Below are 22,790 nucleotides of genomic sequence, written 5' to 3'. Positions count from 1 at the left end.
CTTGCACATTTGAAAATCAATCTCTCTACTCTGGAATTCCACACCCAGTAAATAAAAGGGATCCCTTTCCTTGGCCACGTCTGTACTGACACTCCTCCTTATGTCTGGGGCCAAGCCATAACACGTTCTTCCCTGGCATCGGCCAGACTAGAACTAAGAAAAGACGGTCCTTCTCTGGCAAAGAATGGTGAGATGTGAGCATCAGAAGTTTGTTTCCTATCTGTGGTGAAACAATTTTAAGAGAAGAAAGTCAATATCCAGTGAACAAAGATAAGAAGGATTCAGAGGACTCAGGGCCAGGAGAAACCACTTGGAGGTCAAGAAGGCGAGGAAGGACAGGCAAGGGTCTATGTCAGAATAACAATTAAATCAGGGAAATGAACGTTTTCAGGGCTCTCTATTCTGGATCAAATTATCTTCATTCATTCCCCGATCTTTCTCCTGAACGAACCCCTTCTTTAAAGCACCCCGTGGATGTCTTAGGGGCATCTCAAATTGAATGTGCAAAACTCAACTCCTGATCTTCCCCCACAAAAATTGCTCCCCAGCATCTTCTCCATTTCAGTTGCCGGCCACATCTTCCCCCCCAGGTGCCCATGTTTACAAATCTGGGAGTCATTTTTGACGCCTCTCTTTCTCACGCATCACATCTACTATCAGGAAACGGCCCAGCTTGCCAGATGTACAGACTCTAACCACCTGTCACCATCTCCACTGACTGGCGCAGGGCCGGGCTCTATCACGTCTTGCCTGGCTTATTCTAACAGCCTCCTAACTTGTCTCCCTGTATCCCTCCTGCCCTCCTAACCACACGGCAGCCAGTGAATGGCTTCTCATCTCACTTATAAATCAGGTCAGACGATGACTCTCTCTACTCTGAATCCTTCAAATACAGAGTAAAGATCTTCACCATGACCTACAAGCCTCTATAGGAAATAATGGTAAGAAAATAATTTTGATATAGTCCAGCTCCCCTACTCTTTGGTCTTATCTCCTCCCCCTCTCTGCCTCTTGCTGTCCCCACACCCTGGTCTCCCCCAGCCACAGTCCTTTTCCATTGCTGACCTCAGATAAGGCAAGTGCGTGCTCACACTTCTACCTCGGGTTCTGTGCGCTTGCTGCTCCTTGTGCCTGAAACACGCATCTGCCGGACATGAGGATGGTCAGCTTCCTCCCCCACTTCCCTCAGGAATCTGTCCATATTTCACCATGAGAGGAGACCTCTCTGACTGTTCTACCCCAAATAGCTCCCATTCCCCTGCTTTTCCTTGTAACGCACATCATCAGCTAAGACATTATTTATGGCTTCCTCCCACTTAGAATATATGCACCATGAGAAAAGGCATTTTTCGTTCATTACTTGTCTTCTTAGAGCCTAGAATGATGGCTGTCATGTGGTAGGCACACAAAAGATGTTTGCGAAAGGAACCATTCCAATACATCTCACATTTCAATCTTTTACCCAACCTAGCTTGAATCGGTTCTTATACCGCTGTAAAACAGTTAAACTTAAATTTTACTTCAGTCCTGTTTCTTTCATGAAAATCATCGGATTATGTAATGATACTGGTTTTTTCCCTACATCTTCCATTGTCCTCAGAGGCCATTTATTAATTCCTGAAATTGATGCCATTTAACAATGTTTTCCAGCAATTTGTTAAAAGCTCAGATTTCCTTTGCTACTATATTATATAATATTGTGACTATAGTGACTTAATAATTTTATTCAAATGACAATATTTGAAAGTCATGAAACATTCATCCCCCCCCCCAAAAACTATAGTTTCTATTCTCAAATGAAATCACAAATCCAGAGCAGGGAACTGCAGAACTCTACAGTCCAAGCCCCTAATTAGGAACAAGTTTTCTCACCTCTGAATTATCTAACCCTTCTTCCGTTTCTCCTCCTGCTAATCAAATTTCAACAATCTCAGGACTTTTCCTAGCACTGGACCATTGGAAGGTAAGAAAATGTGTACCTACCACATCTGTTTGTCTACTTGACCACAGTCCTAACCCAGGAGTGGAAGTCATGGTGGTTCAAGAATGTTGGCTAAAATGGGAATGAGAAAGTAATGTGAGTTCATTCTTCTGACATCCTTGAGCTCCACCTTTTTTCTGAAGGCCCAGAATCATTTTAAGATCTCTCCACAAAGGTGGTCAAAATAATTCTCCATCAGGGTAGCCTCAAACTCTACACTGCTCCTACAAGACACCTTTGTTCCTCTGACGCCACCCCTCCTGACTCTTGGGCCATCCGCCTCATTAAGAAATGTCTGTTTTAATGGACCCATATGAACTTATATTTACCCTTAGGCAGCAACAACTTTCAAAAAACCAAGAATAAACTTGCAAAACAGAGCCAAACCCTCATACCATTTTATAGTTTTAATTTTTATTTCTACTTGGCTAGATTAATGGGATTTTAAAATGTCACCACAAACTCATTTAACTTCCACCTATTGACTTAAAACTCTTTAACATTGGGAATGCACTGTTAAGACTGGATATAAAAGAGAAACTTTAAAGATATTTCAAGGGATCAAGTATTTTAAAAACTGTAGTTTTAAAAAAACATATTTGTCAATACTTACTTCTGGGTATATAGCCACAAGAACTAAAAGCAGAGTATCAAAGAGCTTTTAGGCATCCGTATTACAGCAGCTCCATATATGATAGCCAAGAGCTGGAAGCTACCCAAATGAACACTGATGGATGAATAAACAAAATGTGATACTATATATATAATGGAATACGACACAGCTTTAAAAAAAAACAAAAAAGGAAAACCTAACCCACACTTCTATGGGCAATCTATGACAAAAGAGGCAAGAATATACAATGGGGAAAAGACAACCTTTTCTTCCCACCCCCTCCCCCCCAAGCAGACAGCCTTTTCAATAAAAGGTGTTGAGGAAAACTGGGCAGCTACATGCAAAGGAATGAAACTGGGCCACTTTCTTACACCATATACAAAAATAAACTCCAAACAGATTTAAAGACCTAAATGTGGGACCTGAATCCATAGAACTCCTAAAAGAAAACACAGGCAGTAATTTCTTAGATATCAGCCACGGCAACATATTTACGGCTATGTCTCCTCAGGCAAGGAAAACCAAAGCAAAAATAAACTATAGAGAGTACACCAAAATAAAAGCTTTTGTACAACAAAGGGAACCATCAACACAACAAAAAGGCAACCTACTGAATGAGAGAGGATATCTGCAAATGATATATCTGGTAAGGGGTTTTCTATCCAAAATATATAATATCCAAACTTATACAACTTAACACCAAAAAACAAAAACAAAAAAAGACACACACAAAAAAATACGATTGAAAAATGGGCAGAGGACCTGAATAGACATTTTTCCAGAGAAGACATACGAATGGCCAATAGACACATGAAAAGATGTTCAATATAACTAAATCATGAGGGAAATGCAAATGAAAACCACAGTGAGATATCACCTCACACCAGTCAGAACAGCTAGTATCAAAGAGACAAGAAATAACAAGAGCTGGTGAGGATACGGAGAAAAAGGAACCCACATGCCCCATTGGTAGGAAAGTAAACTGGGGCAACCTCTGTGAAAAACAGTACAGAGGCTCTTCAACAAATTAAAAAACAAACGCAGGGCGCCTCGGTGGCTCAGTCTGTTGAGTGGCTGACTCTTGATCTCAGCTCAGGTCCCAATCTCAGGGTCATGAGTTCAAGCCCTGAGTTGGGCTTCATGCTGGGTGGGGAGTCTACTTAAAAAAACAAAAACAAAACCAAAAACACACAAATGCCATATGATCCAGTAATTCCACTATTGGGTATTTACTCAAAGAAAATGAAAACACTAATTCAAAAAGATACACACATCTCTATGTTTATTGAAGCATTACCTATAATAGCCAAGATATGGAAGCAACCCACATGTCCATTGATGGATGAATGGATAAAGAAGATGTGGTATATATGTGCAAAGGAATATTACTCAGCCATAAAGAAGAATGAGATCTTGCCATTTGTGGCAACATGGATGGATTTAGAGGATATTATGCCAAGTGAAATAAGTCAGACAGAAAGACAAATACCACATGATTTCACTTATATGTGGAATTTAAAAATCAAAACAAACTCATAAATACAGAAAATAAACTGTTGGGAGGGGCAGCAAATTAGGCGAAGGGGATTAAGATACTAACTTCCTGTTATAAAATAAGTAAGTCACAGAGACAAAGAACAACACAGGGAATACAGTCATGTTGTACATGTCATTGTATGCTGACAGATGGTAACTATATTGATCACCGAACACTCACTATGTATAGAATTGTTGAATCGCTATGTCATATACCTGAAACTAATATAACAGTCTATGTCAACTACAATTCAATAATAAATTATTTTTTAAAAAGGAAGAAAAGCCTGTAACATGCTACAACATGGATGGATCTTGAGGACACTATATTAAGTGAAAGTAGCCAAACACAAAGAATACTGTATAATTGCACTTATATGAGGTGTCTAAGGTAATCAAATTCACAGAAACAGAAAGAATGGTGGTGGGAGAAAGGGGAAAAAGGGCAGTTGTTTAATGGGTACAAAACTTAGTTCTATAAGATTAAGAAGTTCTAGACATATTGCACAACAATGTAAATATACTTAACACTATCAAACTGTACACTTTAAAAAAAATGATTAACACGGTATGTTTGTGATGTGGTTTTTCTCACACACACACACACACACACACAATCTACATGTAACATTTTGCTATACATCTTTGATGGTGATGGTATGGGACAAATGTTTATAATGTGTATGTAGCATTTACTCCCTATAATGCAATTTCCTTTGAAACTTCACACACAGAAAAATCTCTCACAAACTCAGCATTTATTAAATATATCAAGTACTGAGCATCTTAAATTATAGTTTATTAATTAGGGAGGAAGGACCAAATGTACAGACTGAGGAAAAATTAGCTATTCTGTCTTGTATTTTATCTTTGTGATCATCTGATTCATGTCGGTCTTCTCCAAGTAGACCGTAAGCTCCAATGCCTAGTTTTGTTCACCATTATATCTCCAGGGCCTAGAAAATAGTACATAAATATTTACCAGGCGAATGAATATAGTATTAAACACTTGGAGATGTGGTAACATCCAGGCCTACAATCACCAAATTCAAGTGTAACACGAGATATACCATAAAGGAGGCAGAATCAACTTTCAAAAAACTAATTTTAATCAAAACAAAATTGTTGATCATTAACAAGTTTATAAAACAGTGATTTAGTTACATAAATAAATTGATATCAGTGTATCAAATCTTAATTACTTTCAACTTCATGAGCATGTTTACATGGGTGATGAAGTACAACCTTTTTTTTTTCTTTTTACCTATTATAATAAATAAAATGGAGCGCATGAAATAGTTCTTCTAAACAAAAATACCTACAAACATACCTCTAGCATGTTCTCTAATGAAGGGAACAGGAGACACTGGACAACTTTTGCACCAAAACATAAAAATTGCTTTAAAAAGCACAAGGTTACAGAACCATCAGCTAAAGTAAAGACACTATACTGTAACCAAAGTTGGTATTTAATAATATAATGAACAGTTTGGTAGTTAGATCTCCAGTTTGGTTATTTTAAAGCATTAAGACAAGGCAAGATAGAAGGCTGCTTTTGTTTTGAGTAATTCTAGAGAAAATAAAATATATTTAAAAAAAAAAAGAAAGAAAACTGAAAAGTAGAACAGTCATACCTACACAACTTTCTGTCCTGCACAAAGTCAAAATACCTATGCAGAATAGATATATAATATATATAATGTTATTTGTGCACAAAGGTTAGCTTATTATTAGCTCACTGCAAAGGCGTAATGTATCATATGTCAATTGTTTTGGAAAACATTTTCCGTTTTGTGTCAAAAGGATATTTCTTTTAAGTTTCCTAGGCTAGGAGGCACGAACCCCAATTCCGGCATACTGTATATTCTTAATGCTAAGGCTTGCTGCTCTGGCTGTGTATTTTGTTGTCCCTCTTTATTCTAGTGCCTGTTACAAGCATGTGTGGTATAGTGGTTGTTGGTGGTGGTGTGTGTCTGGTGTCTGTGTGTATACATATATATATGTATACATAAGCTGTATAAATATATATACATATATAACCTCTCCCAATAAGCTCTCAGTCCAACCATGCAATCCAAAAGGTGGCTCTGCATAGATGCCCAGCATGAAGTTCACCGCCTGAGCCAACCCTGAAGCAAGGCGCACTTCTAGTCCTTCTGATAGGTTTTCTCTCAGTTTTTTTTGTTTTTGTTTAAAACCAAGCTACTGCAGCTTCAAGTATTTTGCATTACATAGAATATTTTTTATAAATTAGTTAATGTTATATTTTCAATATTCAGACATATACTATAATATATATACAGTACAATAAATGCTCTCATTCTTTTTTTAATTTTTTTTTTTTTTTTGATAAATCCCTGAGAATGTATGTTGACAGTCGCTAAGTTTCCACATGCACAAGCATCGTGTGCCATGCTTCTGGACGAACAGCACTGCAAAGCCACGTGGGTCAGCCTTTTAACTATTAGTATTTCATTTTGTTGGTTTGTTTAAATATGCTGAAAATGTAAAGATGAGTTACAAAGGAGTAAAGCTGAATCCATTCGAGGTACTTATCACAGGATGGAGGTGTTTTGTTTGGTTTTTAAAGCCATTTCAATTATTTTTTTTGAGGCTGTGAACGTATACAGAAAACAGGAGAGCTATGTGGACTTTCGCCACTTGACAACATATACTCAGTGTAAACCAAACCTTTTTAACCTCTCTCTCATACAAAACCAAAAAAAAAAAAATTATAATAAAATAAAAGGAAAGAAAAAAAAGTAAGAAAAAGGGAAAAAATTAAAAACACACAAACTTTCACAACATGACAATTTAGTCTGCAAACGCAATAGAACTATACACATATAATACCGGTGTGGCTCTGTTCTTTAAGTTAAAAAGGGTACAAAGGCAGGCTCAAGTAAAAACAAACCATCCCTCCCATTCCCACCCCCCACCCCCATTCATACAAGTTCTATCAACCAAACCTCTCCCGAACCAACATCATCAGTTTCTTTTTGCCTTTGTAGATTTGTTTCAGGTTGTCAATAAACTGTGTAAACTGGATGTGTCCATCATGCGCCATTAAGAAGGTCTCTCGGGCCTTGCTGAGGAACTCGATAAACTCACTATAATGCCGAGGACTGATGTGTGTGAGTCGCGAGTGCGTCGTGTTGATGTAGGCCCCAATTGTGGCATCCAAGAGCTGCCTCAAGGGGGCCTTGTCCAGTGACATGAGCTTACCAGAGTTCCTCCTTCCGTGAAGTCCCACCATGCCAGGAGTGGTCAGAGTGCATCTGCGCAAAATGTCTGACAGTACCGTTGCACACTTGACACTCTTGACCACCAGAGGTATTATAGCCGCAAGCTCATTTTTACCAAGCGAGTGGCTGAGCGCACAGGCCCACAAAACGTCATTAATGGCAGGGTGTGTGTCCTGATTGTAGCTCAGGTTGAGATGGGTCATGGCCAGGGTGGCCAGCTTGTAGGCCCTCATGGGGTACCCGCGGTGCTCCATGTACCGTGCTATTGTAAAGAGCTGGGTGTAGCTCATGCCAGTTGTAGCAGCGTCAAGAACAATTTGGTACGCCGTCTCAAAAGCGATGTGATCCTTTTCACACAAGGTCAGCGCGGAGAGGGCACAGTTCTGAGGGTCCTTCATGGCACACTGCAATGCAAGTGTCCGGGCACTGCTGGCCAGCTTTTCCTGCTGGTGGCAGTCCAGGTGGAGGCGGACGATGGTGCTGTTGGACATCACGGTGGTCGCAACTATACTCGTGGCCTCAGTGGGAGTAAAGAGGGTAAACCAGCTCTGCATGATGCTGTCCAGGGCATAAACACCTTCAAGGAACACAGAGAAACCCTATTACTGACGAGGAGGCTGCCCAAAGGTCTTGCCTTATGTCCACCTCATAATCAGTGCTTACATGGTTAACCAGCACAGGACATGAGCTAGGCCAGAGGATCCTGTAAGGTAATGGGCCTGGGAGCAACCTTTTAGAATAAGGTCATTATAGATTGTTATTCAGGGAAATGCCTGAAAGGAACATGAACTTCCTGTAATAAACTTCCTCGGGAGCTGGTATTTGCACTATGCTGCTTTGCCATTTCAGAAAATGGCTTTTTGCTAATGAGTTCTAGTTCACTGGGGCCTCCTGTCAGTTCCCCACTACAGAATCTGAGGCAGAGGAAACTATGACTCTCACCAAAATACAGACTTTTTATGTGGTATGTGTGTTTGTAACTTTCAAGTATACACAATACAAAATGATTTAAGACACACGAAGAAGCAGAAAAATGTGCACCATCGTCAAGAGAAAAGAGTCAACAGAAGCAGACCTACGGATGACTCAGATGTAGGAAATAACTGACAAGATCTTTATAAAAGAACCATTTTAAGTGCAGAGACCCAATACACCTGAGCCGAATAGGAAAAGCCTAACTGTGAGTGATTTAAAGAGAAGGTACGAAAATCTCAAAGAGAAGTTAGGTATATACCTTGGTACAGGGTTAGGGAAGTTGTACAGCAGTTCTTCAACTGGTATTATCTTTGTATTGCTTCACCGAAGCATCACTTCAACAATTTAATAATATAATTTTTATATTAACACCAATTTCCCTTTTTCCAAAGTAACAAACCATTTAAGATTAATAAAAGAAAAAAACAAAAATGAGTTTACAGGATCTAAAAACTGAGGAGGCAGTGTCCTCTCAGGAAGAAGTGTATACCCTTTTTTGATGCAAACAGGAAGGGAGACGGACAATTGAACCAACATTTATTTAAGGCAACCACCACTTTGTTTGTTGGCATTCCTACTGGAAATGTAGTTTTCTTTGGGACCGATTTACTGCTAGAGAGGGGAAACAGTTGGTTGACGGGTCTCACCAAATGCAGATTATGGGCAACCAGAAGGATCTTCCTATGCCTAGCTTTCACATACCTGAAAGCTGACCTACCCCACACCCAGTAATCATTTATCTGCTGGATACAATGACATATGCCCTCAGGCGATAAAGAAAAATCTCAGCACAACTAGATAGCTTCATATTATTTTCACTAAAATGGACTGAACCACTAACCCACAGTCTCAAGTTAGTTTCAAAGGTGGTTTCCAACCTACTAAGGATTAACTCTGGAACTCTTTAATATAAAATTATAAACCTGATTATCACAAAAAGTTACCAAAAGCACCTTAAGAGAGTGACAGAGCAGCAAAAAAAAGTATTTACTCAGTGACTTAATTTTAAAAGAGTCTGAAATCCCACAAATGTGATCTTTTGGAAGAAGAACAATGTGAGTGTGTATAACTAAAGGTTGAAGGCAGGGGCTAGGGAAGACCCTGTAGGTTGCTAGGAGGAGCAAGGAGCCTTGGAGAATTCAAGGTAAAAGACCGAAAACATTTTTGTATTTGTAAATGACGAGTTAAATCCGACCATGAGGTCCCTGGGAAAGCTCCCACTCCAGAGTTTACCTACCCACTTCAGTAGCACACGTTACCAGCCACCTCACCATCTCCCGCCGTCGCCAATTTAAGGTTGACAGTGTCATTCGCATAACCTATAAAGACAGGATAACAAAATGTTTCGTAAGATTAATCTACATCAATGGAAAAGGAAACAATTCATCCCAAGGCATAAACTACTAGGAATATTCCCTGCTACCAGAAGGATGGAGAGCCATATTTAGAGCCAAGTTCTGCATATCAATTTGAATTCGTTCATGGCTCCCCAGCCTAGGAGACAGAAGGCCCACATTCTACTCCAGGTGGGCTGACTGACCAGATGCAGCATCCTGGGCAAGTTGCTCAATTAATCACTTTTCTCATCTGCAAAATGAGAGAGCTAGACTGCAACATTAAGCGCAGTCCATGCCCTCTTCTCCTCCTCAGCTTTAACAAATTCCATGGTCTAGATTTTTGAGGCTTCTCATGAACGAATTCTGACTAGGAATCCTCAGTTGGCAAAGAGGTATTTTAGAATAATCATTTTAATTATCCCTTCAATCTCTGGTTGCTGTTTTTCCTGGTGATCATGAAGATAACCCCAGGTCTACGGAAAGAAATCATTTTTGGCATCATTAGTCATCTGATTTTGTTTTTCATCTCTTGCTGCTTCCCCCATTCAGAACATCTGGGACATGACATGCCTAAAGCCTCAGAAAGGTGTTGTGGGATTCCTTCTTGGGTCCTAGAGAGAATAAGGCAGGGACTAAGTTCTCAGTAATCTGCCATTTATCAAAAAAAACCTGCCAGAATTCCAAATAACCAGAAAGTTCGTTAATGGGTCTTTCTGCCTATGAGGCAAATGATAAGAATAAGCCAACTAGCATCAATTTATTTTTAAAAAGAGACTTCTAAAATGTCATTGTATAGCTTAAATGCAATCCCCTATACTCTCTGCTTGTATAGTACTATATAGGGTAAGTGTACTTTCCTGTAATCTAATCCTTAAACTTTATTAATCATCATAAGGAGAATCCATAACTAAAAAAACAGATTAATCATCTATTCAGGGCATTCTATTCCCCATACTTAAGGTAATTAGATAACAATTTCTTTCACTGCTTTTAATGGTTACCAAAAAAAGCAAATGTTAAAAGAGAATTCCTTAGAAAAGTCAAAATATAAACTTTTCAGTCCCTGGTTTACATAGTAATTTTTTTTAGAAACTATAAGGAAGCAAACATCTATCTGTAAGACTAACTCAAAATGTCCTTGGTAAAACATCTAAGCAGGTCTCTGGAAAGGTGAAAACTGGACCCTGGCCCAATCACTCCTCCTTTACCGAATATTCTCAGAGTTATAAAAAGGAGCTAGAACTGCCCATCTATTATGAAAATGCAAACATCAATAAAAATTCATACTTCGTCTAAAACTTTAACCCTAACAACTGATTCTTTATTATACACGATAGTTTCACTTAAGTCTCTTACTAGAGATAATCTCCTCTATTCGCTAAAGTAGAAACAGTGATGTTAAGGCTATAATTCAGAAAATGACCTTTTTTATTGAAGGACAAAAATAGGGCTTCTAAAAGTACAGTCCCTGCACCTCAAGCAGTAGTCTGGTTTGGCTGGGAATGACCGCAGCTCTGAAGCACAGTGCTCTCCTGAAATCTAACAGCTCTGTGCACTGAAGAGTCATGTGGCTGCACTAAAATATCCAAACAGAAACAACCTGAGATGGTGCCTTTATTTAGCAGTCCTTGGGGCCCCAGGAAAGACCACCAGTCACGTACCTGCAGGCCCAGTTCCAGAGACACTTTCAAAAGAGTGATGTCTGGCAAACTGTCCATGAGAGTTGCTATTTTAAATGCATCTTGGGCAAGCTTGAAGATGTGGGATGAGGAGTGAATGTTTTTCTGGATGGATTCTAATACTGTTTCCAGCCTCCGAACATCGCCTGCAACAAACAAGGGAAAACCAAACCAAACCAAACCAAACATCAAACAACCACAACACACACACACACACACACACACGCACACAGGAGGAAAAAAAGGAAACAAAACAAAACATAAAGCACAAGTTAATTTACCTGAAATGTTCACATATAGCACAAATGTTACTACAACTAAGGGTCCCAGAGTTACTGAAATGCCTATGAATCGCAGTTTCACAAAAAAGATACACCAAGACACACCCCTAGTGACTAAAAGCACGTATTAACCAGAACCAACATGAGACAGCAAAAAGCCCTCCCAGTTCCTATTACATATTTTTGGTGAATATTTCAGGGAGGAAAAAAAAATGTAACCTAACATTTTAATCTGCTTCTGAACCTGAACCACCATTTACATGGTGTGGCAACTAAACCTAAACTCAGCCAGCACCAAGTTTAATGATGCAATTAAAAGAGGAAAATGTCAGGCTCAAGTGAGCAGCACCCATCCTACCTCATAGGCTAACATCTAAGGAAAAGGATCCCTTACATCTGGACATTGGCACCACGATTGGCAATTTGACAGAAAATATAATCCTTTAAAAAAAGAAAAAAGGCAAACTAACACAATAACCATGAGGCCTCAGGACAATCCAGTACCTTTGGCTGCAGTCAGCATGGTGGATGCCAGCTCACACTGCTGGGATTCTATGTGGCTTAGAGTGAACCAACGAGGATACCGGTTGGGAACGACTGATGCAATATGGTGTGGGCGGGTGAGGTCTCCCGTCGGAGCAGTAGATTCCAATACTAGTAACCTGTAATGAGAAGACAAGATAGTTGGTTCCTAGTTATTCCTTGTTCATCCCCTTGGCCACAGGATCTGGTAAGAAGGCAGATGAGTGGGTAGATGGTGGGAGAAACTGTTCAGGTCCTGGGTGCAGGAAGAGCTGGTACAGCTACACTCTGCTATCTGGATGCCAAAGACACCTTGTTAATTGCTCAGTACTCAAACCTAAGAGATTTCTTTTCTTTACCATCATTCAAAAATGGAACACTGAAGAGATCTGAAACACAAAACTTGATGTTCACCTACTATTAAATTTTTGAATCTTATCACACTCAATAAAAAGTAAAAGTCAACAGAAATTCAGAGGCAAGTGAATGAACATTTAAGACTGAGATTACAACAGTCAGGGAACAGTAGATAGCTGAAATGGATAAGCTAACTCATTAAAACACAAAATAAGGGGGAAGTTAAACAAAAATGGCCTCCTTTCCATAGATTCATACTTCCTGCAGAATTAGTTCTTTATTACATTAGGAATTTATAGTTAGAATATGTTGTATCAATTCTCTCAGAGATGATGAATGCAAATGATCCAAGTATTTGTCCTTTGACAGCCTTGCTTAAATCCAGTGTAATCTCTGATTTCAATCAATCTATCTTTTGATTAAGAATATGTCGACAAATAAAGAACAATTACTGAAAACAGAGCACATGCTTAGCGATCTCTTCCAAATATAAGTACCGAAGAGATTAGCAGAGTAGCTACAACTGCAGTTATTCCTTCACAGTCATCAAAACACTGACCTCAACTCAAGTATACCAGTGTTAGGGAGTAAGAGCTAAGGACCAAGAGGAATTAACAAGGTCAGGGTGTGATGCTGGCCTTGGGGTCCCACCCAAGAGCAGTTACTGTTCAGGCAGGCCAAATGCCTCACTTTCTTTTCCTTTTATCTAAGGACAAAGAGATGTTAGCGCATTAAAGGGTGGCAAGGTAGGCAATTAAGTAATAAGAATTTTGGTGGAGTTGCTATTTAACTTTTCAAAAAACCCAGAATGTTCCTGTGTTCACCAGCAGATCTTTCCAGAGTTGCTGTAGAGGAAACTAGTCAACAGCCCTGAAAAGATGAGAAAATGAGTGCTAAAAACACCCTTTTCCAGCTCCCTCACCCTTCCCCCACTTCCAGAAAGACTAAGAAGCAAGTAAGCTACAGGTCTCTTTTCTTGCCTGTTCCCCTGGTGCCTTAAGATGCTCTAGTAGGTCACACTACCTCCCTTCCACAGCAGTCCTTTAGCAGAAGTAGTGGCAAGGAAAAGAAAAGAGGTGGAAAATAATCCCCCAGTGCCCCACTAGGATAAACAAACTGCCTTGGCAGCAACCAAGGACAAACATAAATGAGTTTCTGAGTGTTAGAAAAGCAAGCCTTTCCACCTCACAGATACCTTCCCATAAGCCAGAATCACAGAGAAACCTTATCACCTTTTACCCTTCAACTTTACAGTGGTCATAGCAATAGCATTTGGGGGCACCAAAACATTAGCATTCTTCTCTTTACAACAGGAGCAAATTCTTAAGATTTAAGAAGTATAGAGCTGAGTATCTGTCTTTGTCTGACAACTTCTATTTCAGCTTCCGAAAATGGGAATAGGCACTTACTTACAAAACTGTGCCCTAAAATACAAACCAAGGGGCATAAAGTAATTTAGTGGGTGTGGGGCACCCACTAAATATAATGAAAATAATTTCATTATTTTTACTTATGTTAGTTATTAATTTATTTGGGGGTATTTTTAAAAACAGATGAGAATTTCCCAAGGTTTCTCTGATAGGTTAATGAGATTTCATGGTGCCAAGGGAAGAATGCCAAGTTAAAGGATGTCAGCCTCATACACACTGACACACACATAGGTACGTACGTACACACACGCACACACACCCCCACCCACTCACTCACTGCACAGAAAAGAGGCCCCCTGAAAGACATAAACTACCCTCATACAAACAAGAATTTCTTTTGAATCCACTACACTGGTTGCAGACAGAGAATCTCTGGTGAAAAGACTCTATGGGATCAAAGTATTCTCTAACACCTCAAGCTCTTGGGTGTGTACATGGTTTGTCTTTGGTGACTATAACTGGGTCTAATCTGCACTTTCACATAGGAGTGTTTTAATTTTTTAAAAAAGAAAAAAATCTCATGTTTTAAGAAAGGTGGATATGACTTTCAGGTCCTTAAGGTTTAATAGGCAACATATAAGATTAAAAAATACAATCCTGAATTCATTAAAAAATACCTAGACAAATTCATGATAAAAATATTTGGTGAATAGACTTTAAAAAGGAAAGTGAAAATAGAAAGGTCAGTGGCAGAGAACAACATTTTCTGATTATTATTATTATTGTAAAGGAGGGGCTGGAAGCAGTCAGAGTGCGGAGAGCAGGTCCTGGAAGATGCCTAACAGTGATGCCTTCAACCCTAGCCGCAGGCCCCATCTTCCCTCATCCTCCAGTTGAGCACAAAGGTGTTTTGGTGATCCTAAGGCCTTCCCGCACTAATGATGGAATGTGGGATTAAAGCAGGTGTGAACGGCTCCCTCAGTTATTACATTCAGGCAAGTATACTTATTATTTACCACTGCTTCAAAAATCTAATTTTTTCAAACAACCAACTATTTAGGAAGGTTTCAATCGGTGCTCCCTTATGATTAAACTTGGCCTAAAATTGTTCTCTAATTCCCAAATTCTAGCTTCAAGAGAAATAAGGAAAAAGCCACCAAGAGCACAAGTACGAAGCAGTCTAGGATACAATTCTTCCCTTACTGTAAAACAAAAGCCAAGCAAACCAACAAACAAACCACCACTATAACAATCCAAGAAGCATAAATAGTTTCTTTAGCTTTTCTGCTGCCTACAAGAAATATGAATGAATGAGAAGTCAGTGAACAGCCATTCTTCCCCGTGGGGAATCTGGATCGCCTCTGCCCAGCCGGGCTGTGAATACGTACCGCATCGCTCTCAGTGCAATTTTGTATGCCAATTCAGCATCATGAGGTAGGAGAGAGGTGAAGAGATACTTGGCAAATGTGTGCATTGGAACGCTCTCCCGATGGATTATTTCGCCTAAACCACTATATGGTCCGGCTGTGGGAAGAGAGCATACACATTTTACATTCCTAAAAAAGGAACTAAGACTTCTTGTAAAGTATATTTTTTAAAATTTTTATGTAAAGTTATAACATATACAAGCTAATCTAGTTCAGAATGTAATCAAAGTGACATAGTAGAAAGAAATACAATTCTTAGTCAAAAATGATTTTACAGGGTATAGTAGCCAATATTGAATTCACTTCAGAACAGTCCCCCAACTAACTGTACCACAGCTAAAATGAGAATCACAGAACTAGGGGGCAGAGCTTTTTCATATTGTAACTGCTTCAGAGAAAGAAACCCTCCAAAGCACAACATCTCACTGAATTCAAAAAACATTCTCAATGTTTAACATCTGAGCATCCAGATTTTCAAATGCACAGATGACTCTGCGGCTTAACTTTGGAATCTGCCCCTGGACTCAATCAGTCTTATGGGCACAGACAAGCCAGGTTTCCAGAAAAGAGTACTCTGCCTCACGGGAGGCATCTAAACCACAAATCCCAATACGAAGACTTTAAACACTGTTGCTTCTAATAAGCAGAAATAGATATTAATTCTCAGAAAGTGATTCATAATAAAAGAATAGTTAGTAACCCATTTGATACTCACCATAGGCAAAAGAAAAAAAAATTAAAGTAACTGGAAATCTACCACTTTGGGGGCTCTAAAAGACCAATTTCAAAAGCAAAATTACATTTAAGCTGTCAAAATTCATTTCTTAGTAAGTTATGATGGGAATGGTGGCAGAGCTAACTTCCCCTGTGTGCTCTCTGAATGCTGCCCCTAAGAAAGGCGATACCGAATTTTAAAATAAATTTTGAAAGGAAACCACAGTGGTTAGTTCAACTACTTTCCACTTAGGTACTTTGAGGTTTAGTTCCTGTAAAGTGTTTAATAAATTAGTTTCCATGTCACCTTTGGGTAACATCTGTTTCACGATTTCTAGAATTATGAACCATGACACTGCTGCTCAAAGGACATAATACATTTGTTTTCCATGAGAAAAATCAGTCTGGCGAAGAGTTTAGAATGCAAGAAATGGCAGTTCAGAAGAAATGGTGAGAGGAGTTACTGAACTGGGCACTGGGTAGGAGCACAATACAGTCTACATCATTTCAACAGAGATTATTTTAACATTTCATTATTTTATTTTTTGTTTAGTATTTTTAATTGCTCATTATTTAAGTACTTTGAAAATCGTATTTTCATAAAATCTTATTTACCTAGGCAAACTAAAATCCATCCTATGTTTCTAATTTTACCAAATCTATTACCCTTTCTATCTTTAAGACATTTAAAAATGTTTTAGTGACCCAAAGTCTTCAAAAGTTGATATAGCATCATAGTTCTGCCTTTAGCCAAATTTTTAAATTATCATCATCATGGACTGAATGTTTATATTCCCCACCCCAATTCAAATGCTGAAGCCCCAACTACCAGTGTGACCGTACTTGGAGATAGGGCCTTTACACAGAGGTAGTGAAGGTGAAATGAGTTCACAGGGTGTGGCCCTGATCCAACAGGATTAGTGTCCTTATAAGAACAGACATCAGAGAGCTCTCTTGCTCTCTCCCCCCCTTTGCCTTGTGAGGGCACAAGGAGAAGACAGACATTTATAAGACAGGAAGAGAGGGCTCACCAGAAATTTAACTGACAAGCACTTTGACCTTGGACTTCCCAGCCTCCAGAACTGTGAGAAATTTCTATTGCTTAAGCCACCTACTCTGCAAGTATTTTGTTATGGCAGCCTGGGCAGACTAAAACACTCTTATTTTACTGAAGTTCTCATTATAGCAAATTTGTAGATTATCCATTTTCTTCATTTCTCCTCCATTTCCTTTCAGTGTTTCCCTTAAATCATCAAGTTACCTTTTCATGCTATGCAAAAACAAACAAACAAAAAACTCCAGGATGCATAATCAACACTTAATGTTATGACACCTCCCAACAAGAAAAATATTCAGTCAGGCATCACAGAATTATTTACGGATTAATAATGACTGTAATCCCTGAACTCCCAGAAATGCTTTACCAATATACCAATTGATCCAATATGCCAGTATTGTATTGTGGTCAAAAGTGATTAACACACAGCAACAATACAGGGTTACTGCTTTTTCTTTTTCAGAAAAAGTTAGCATCTTTTATTTCAGAATAGTTAGTGTCTGCTAACTACTTTGCCCCTGAAATTTCCAGAGTGTAAATACATGAAGAACTTGGTGCCCCAGTGTTGTGAACTCAATCACGGAGTGCTTATTTTCGGGAGTTTATAGAAACGGTCCCTCGGCTTCCCTTTGGACTGCTTCCTGTCCTGCACTACCCACTTTCTACAGCCCTAGCAGGACCAGGAAAGGAAAAGAGGCTGTGATGAGTCAAAAAGCACTCCATATCAGGCACAGTTTAAAAAAAAAAAAAAAAAAAAAAAAGTTTAACGGGGAGAGATGCACTAGTCAAAAACTAAGAAAAAGTTTTAAAATATTCATGAGTAATGAACATGGAGACAGCCAAAAAGGCAAATGATAAACAGGTATCAGACACTATCAACTCTGAAAAACACACATACTCTTTCTGTCCTTCAGTATAATGGCAATCAAACGTTGGTTACTAAGAGCCAGTGAGAGCAGTAAGAGTTTGTGGCTAATGATACTGCTTATATCAAAAGGAATTATATAGGAGGAAACCAAAACAAAACAGTAATGGAAGAATGAAGATCACTTGAAATTTGCCAAGACAGGCTTTTTTTATCTTTAGAAGGAAAAAAAACGTTAAGGTGAGGGCTTCAAAAAATTAATATCAGGAATTTTACCAAAATTAAACATGATATTAAGAACATTTTCCCTTTAATTTTATTTTTTAAATAACATTTTCCCTTTAAAATGCACTTCTAAAACATACAAATGTGTAATATATTTGATGAAAATATTTTCTTTCAAAGAGATCTTTAGCTTTGGACAAATAAAAGAGGTTGTGAAATGTTATTTTCTCTAAGCCCCTTCCCCGTATTGCAGCAGTTCTGAATATAAGACGAACACACCACACTTTATTACCCTATCAATCACAGAGAATCCCACAATAATACCACCCACGTACTGAAGAGATAGAAGCAATTTTACCAATTAGGCATCACCTAAATTTGCGTAAAAGATTAGGCTATTACACTCATTACACTTACTCTTTTCCAGAAAAAAAAACAAAAACAAAACACAAAACAAAACAAAACACTTTTTAAAAATAATGCCAACCAAAATTTCTTAGGCCATTCAGCTCTTGACCTTATAAAAGGAAGAAAATTAGACTTTGCCTTAGAGAGTCCATGAAACTTTAAACTTGGTGAATCTATGCCTAATGAGTTCTCTGAAATAATTAGCACAGTGGAAATTCATTCCTGCAGCCTCCAGTCCTTTGCTAACATGTGCAAATGACATACTCAAAACCCAGATGTCATGTAACAGCCATAATAATAATTCAGAGGAATGCCAACGAATTTCCATTTCATTATTTAATTGATCAAGCAAATAGGTACATGGCTACCAGCGATAACTCACTAAATATCAAACTTGCATTTATCTCAGTAATAGCACAGACAAAATAACAACAGTCCTTTTCAAAGTTTGTGACATTCAATGGGGCTCATTTCTAACAGGCTATCTTACACGACTACTTAAATCAAACGACACACATCTGAACATCTATACTTTTTGATTGAGTGGTACTACTTTTTGGATAGTAAACATTCCTATGACCATACCAATCAGAATAACTACCATACTGAACGCATTCAAGCAATACTCCCAACATAAAGAAAGCTTAGGGCCTCAATAAAATTGGCAAAACAAGTGGAAAACTTCTTTATCACACTACCTTCTAATAGGAAGACTGCTTGCTTGCGAAAAATTTTCACCAGTGTGTCATCCAATTCAATTTCCTGAAGCTTGGAAATGAGCTGCTCCTCATTCCGGCAAACCTTCTCTTGTGTGTATAGCCCATCAGGCATGATACGCTGCTGTCCCAGCCCTATCAGGGCTACTTCCACAGCTAGTGTTAAATAGGATTCCCCTTCTTCTAAGAATTTGTGTGCAGGTAGATGTTGATATTCCAGAGACTTGCACTGTCCCATATTCTCTGTAAAATGTCACAAACGAAATCAGAGTTCAGATACTACTTTGGCCTGTACTGATAAGGTGTGAGTATTTCTTTTACCCAGTACTGAAAAATGAATTATTTGAGAACTATATAATGATTTTCTAGGATCTTTTAAAACATGACCATGAATGACCAGATATGTGTGTTTTGGGGGAATGAATTTACAAACATTTTTCTCCCAGTGAAAATGAATCACCAAAAAACCCCTACAAATCTTCTAAGAAGACATCGTAAGAATACTTAAGAGTGAAAAAAGACTTTAAACAAGAGCAAAATTACATGACTACCATAGGTACCAAGTCTTTAAAGCATGGCATTAAAAAAAAAGTTTCCAAACTGTTATCACAATGTTGAAATTTAATGAGAAAGGGAGAGAACACAACATTCATAATCCAATTTCAAGGTCCTTTCTCTTACCAAAGAGTCATCAGTTACCAAAAGAGGAATGATTCTTTGAGCATTCTCTTATCTCTGTTAAAGTATTTCCCTTAGAAATGTTAACAAAGTTTAACCAGCAAACTCCCAAGGAAAGGGAAGTCAGAGTCACACTTTCCACAGTCTTGATAGAGTTTGGGGCACCCATAACCCATGAAAGGCAAACACCACAGGAGAAATTATGGAGGTGCAATATAATTAATCCTCTGAGTTCACCCAGGCATGACAGCAGCCGAGGGACAACCCTTCCTGCCTCCCACACCTCCATCCACAGCCCATGGGCAGTCATTTTAGGGATGATGCTTAAGTCTCAAGAGGCAGCGAGAAATTTCAAAACACTGCTTTACAGGAATGTGTGATGTAAAACACTTTTGTATGTATCTAATGACATTAGATACTTCTCTTAAAGTAGACTACAACCCATTTAGGTGACAAGAAACTTCTAATGCAGGCAAATTTCTAGTTTTAAATGCTATGATACACATCTTTATTTTAAATCATGATGCTGAAAAACAGTCATAAATGCAGATAAATTCTTAGATGCAGAATCACTGGCTAGAAGAAAATAAGTATCTTTAAGGTTCTTAGAGATTTTTTATTTATTTGGGAGAGAGAGAGTGAGATAGAGAGAGAGCATGAGCAGGGCGGAGGGTAGAGAGAAAAGCAGACTCCCCGTAGAGAGAAAAGCAGACTCCCCCGCTGAGCAGGGAGCCCAATGCAGGGCTCCATCCCAGGACCCTGGGATGATGACTTGAGCCGAAGGCAGACGCTTAATTGACTGAGCCACCCAGGCGCCCAGTATCTTTAAGGTTCTTAAACATGCTGCCAACTGTCGATTCTAAGACTGTTCCCAGTTTGTAAAGGCTTCCACAAAAGCACGCTTTCCTTGCTCCCCTGCTCACTGTAAGTACTATTAAGCCCTATGGATTCATAAAACAAACTGTGACAAAAACAATGACCAATGCCACTCAGAGCTTAAGGGAGAAAAGCACATGAGAGAATGCCACCAGTGTTACCTGTAAAATCGGAGAACCCAGAGAAGTTTTCATCCTCGATTCGGCAAGCTTCCATGAGGCTGCTGAAAAGAGTTCCCACGGGGTCCAGGGGGTGTCCAACCCAGCCCTCAAGATTGGTTATCGAGGTGATGCTTTTATGGGGTAGCTCTGTGTAAGAAAAGGGAATTGAGAGATGGAAACAAGTAGAGGAAGAGAGGCTTTACCACTTAATAGTGGCATCCTAACGAATTAGTACTGAATTCAATTGGCAATTCCTCTTTAATGAAAAAAACAAAGGTACACATAATTCCCAACATGTTAAATATTTTGTGTTCATAAAGTCTATCTGTAAATCAGTATAAATGGTGCCAACTTTCCAGGACAGCCCCCAAACGTCAACTCGTGTGTCCAAGGTACTGGGTGAACATTATTACTTATACTATTAAATGATGTTGTATGAGGACAAATGAGTTCCAAATTTTCATCTGAGAAGCGAGGAACAACTCCCCTCACTTCCCCAAGAGTGGCATTAGAGAAGACTATGAAGTCCCCCTGGAATGATCACTGGCTAACTATATTAAGAAGATACCCTCAGAGTCAATGTTCACTGGGTCATCTACACTGGAGATTAGAGAGCGGTGGTAACCTGGGTCCAACCTGGACTCCCCTATGGAGATCATTAAACTACTCCCCTTGCACCTATGGAAGGCCTCATTATCATGGATCTGTATGCCATTTAAGGGAGGGCCTATAGCATTTAAGGGGAACTATAGCAGACAGAAGGTAACATATAATTTAGATGAAATGTATCCTTTTCATTTTCTTCACAGAATGGTAGCACTTTTCAAGTTCTTATGTTAAATTACAGAATCCTGAGAAAAAAGCTGTAAATATTTTAAGATATGTTCCTTGTTGTAAAGAATGCAGTATTTTACATCCAAATGTTTACTAACAATAGCTCCTTCTTAAAGGAAAATATAATGAAATCTATATACAACATAAAGTATCCAAGACAAAAACTGGCTTTTTACAAATAGCTAAAGAAACATTCCATGAATCCAGTATTCCTTTAGAAGTCTTCCGGTTTTGGACTATCAACTATCAGTACATTAAAAATAAAGAATGGCCTGGCACAAGGTATTAAAATTTATAGAAGCTGGGTCCTATATTCCTTGAAAGGGTCTTTCCCTTTGGTTTCTGTCACTGGCTTTCATACACATAACCAGTATGAAAAAAGGAACATGAGTATTACTCTCAGAACAACAAAATATATATGTTTGATGGGGGGAGGAGGGGCCGTGTGTGTGTGTGTGTGTGTGTGGTGAAAGGAAGTGTTGTACTTACACAGATAAATCTATTACCAAGTGATGGAAACGAGAGAGAAAATTTTATAAAGTATTTCCTCTATTTTCTTTCCACACAAAAATTAGTGAAAACAACACGGAAATGAGGGAAATGAATTTTTAAAAAGGAGTACAATTTTTTTTCAGAATTAAGAACCTACATGAACTAAGAGAATGACAAATACCATATGATCTCTCTTATATGTGGAATTAAAAAAAAAAACCCAAGCTCCTAGATACAGAGAACAGACTGGTAGTTGCCAGAGGCAGGGGTGGATATGAGTGAAAGGAGTCAAAGGGGAAAAGGTACAAACTTGCACTTATACAATGAACAAATCATGGCAATGTAATGTATAGCATGACAGCTATAGTTAATACTGTGTTACATATTTGAAAGTTGCTAAGAGTAAATCTTAAAAGTTCTTGTCACAAGAAAAAAATTGTG

The 22,790-nt window shown here is 38.7% G+C and overlaps 1 protein-coding gene across 1 annotated transcript in view; it reads right to left on the bottom strand.

Annotated features, from left to right (window-relative positions):
- Positions 1-5,221: 5,221 nt before the first annotated feature.
- ZSWIM6 (zinc finger SWIM-type containing 6) overlaps positions 5,222-22,790 on the bottom strand; it is a 198,378-nt gene continuing 180,809 nt past the window's right edge. Inside the window, exons 9-15 of the mRNA XM_035014498.1 lie at positions 21,024-21,170; positions 19,291-19,551; positions 15,285-15,420; positions 12,152-12,309; positions 11,349-11,512; positions 9,588-9,669; positions 5,222-7,952 (exon numbers count right to left, since the gene is read on the bottom strand). Coding sequence (XP_034870389.1) covers positions 7,090-7,952; positions 9,588-9,669; positions 11,349-11,512; positions 12,152-12,309; positions 15,285-15,420; positions 19,291-19,551; positions 21,024-21,170 — 1,811 coding nt within the window. The 3' untranslated portion in view covers positions 5,222-7,089. The remainder of the gene's footprint in view (positions 7,953-9,587; positions 9,670-11,348; positions 11,513-12,151; positions 12,310-15,284; positions 15,421-19,290; positions 19,552-21,023; positions 21,171-22,790) is intronic.

The sequence above is a fragment of the Mirounga leonina genome, unplaced genomic scaffold (assembly GCF_011800145.1).
Source record: "Mirounga leonina isolate KUSES-001 unplaced genomic scaffold, KU_Mleo_1.0 Mir_168, whole genome shotgun sequence".
In the NCBI taxonomy this organism is placed as follows: Eukaryota; Metazoa; Chordata; class Mammalia; order Carnivora; family Phocidae; genus Mirounga; species Mirounga leonina.
This window is presented reverse-complemented; position numbering and strand designations above follow the sequence as displayed.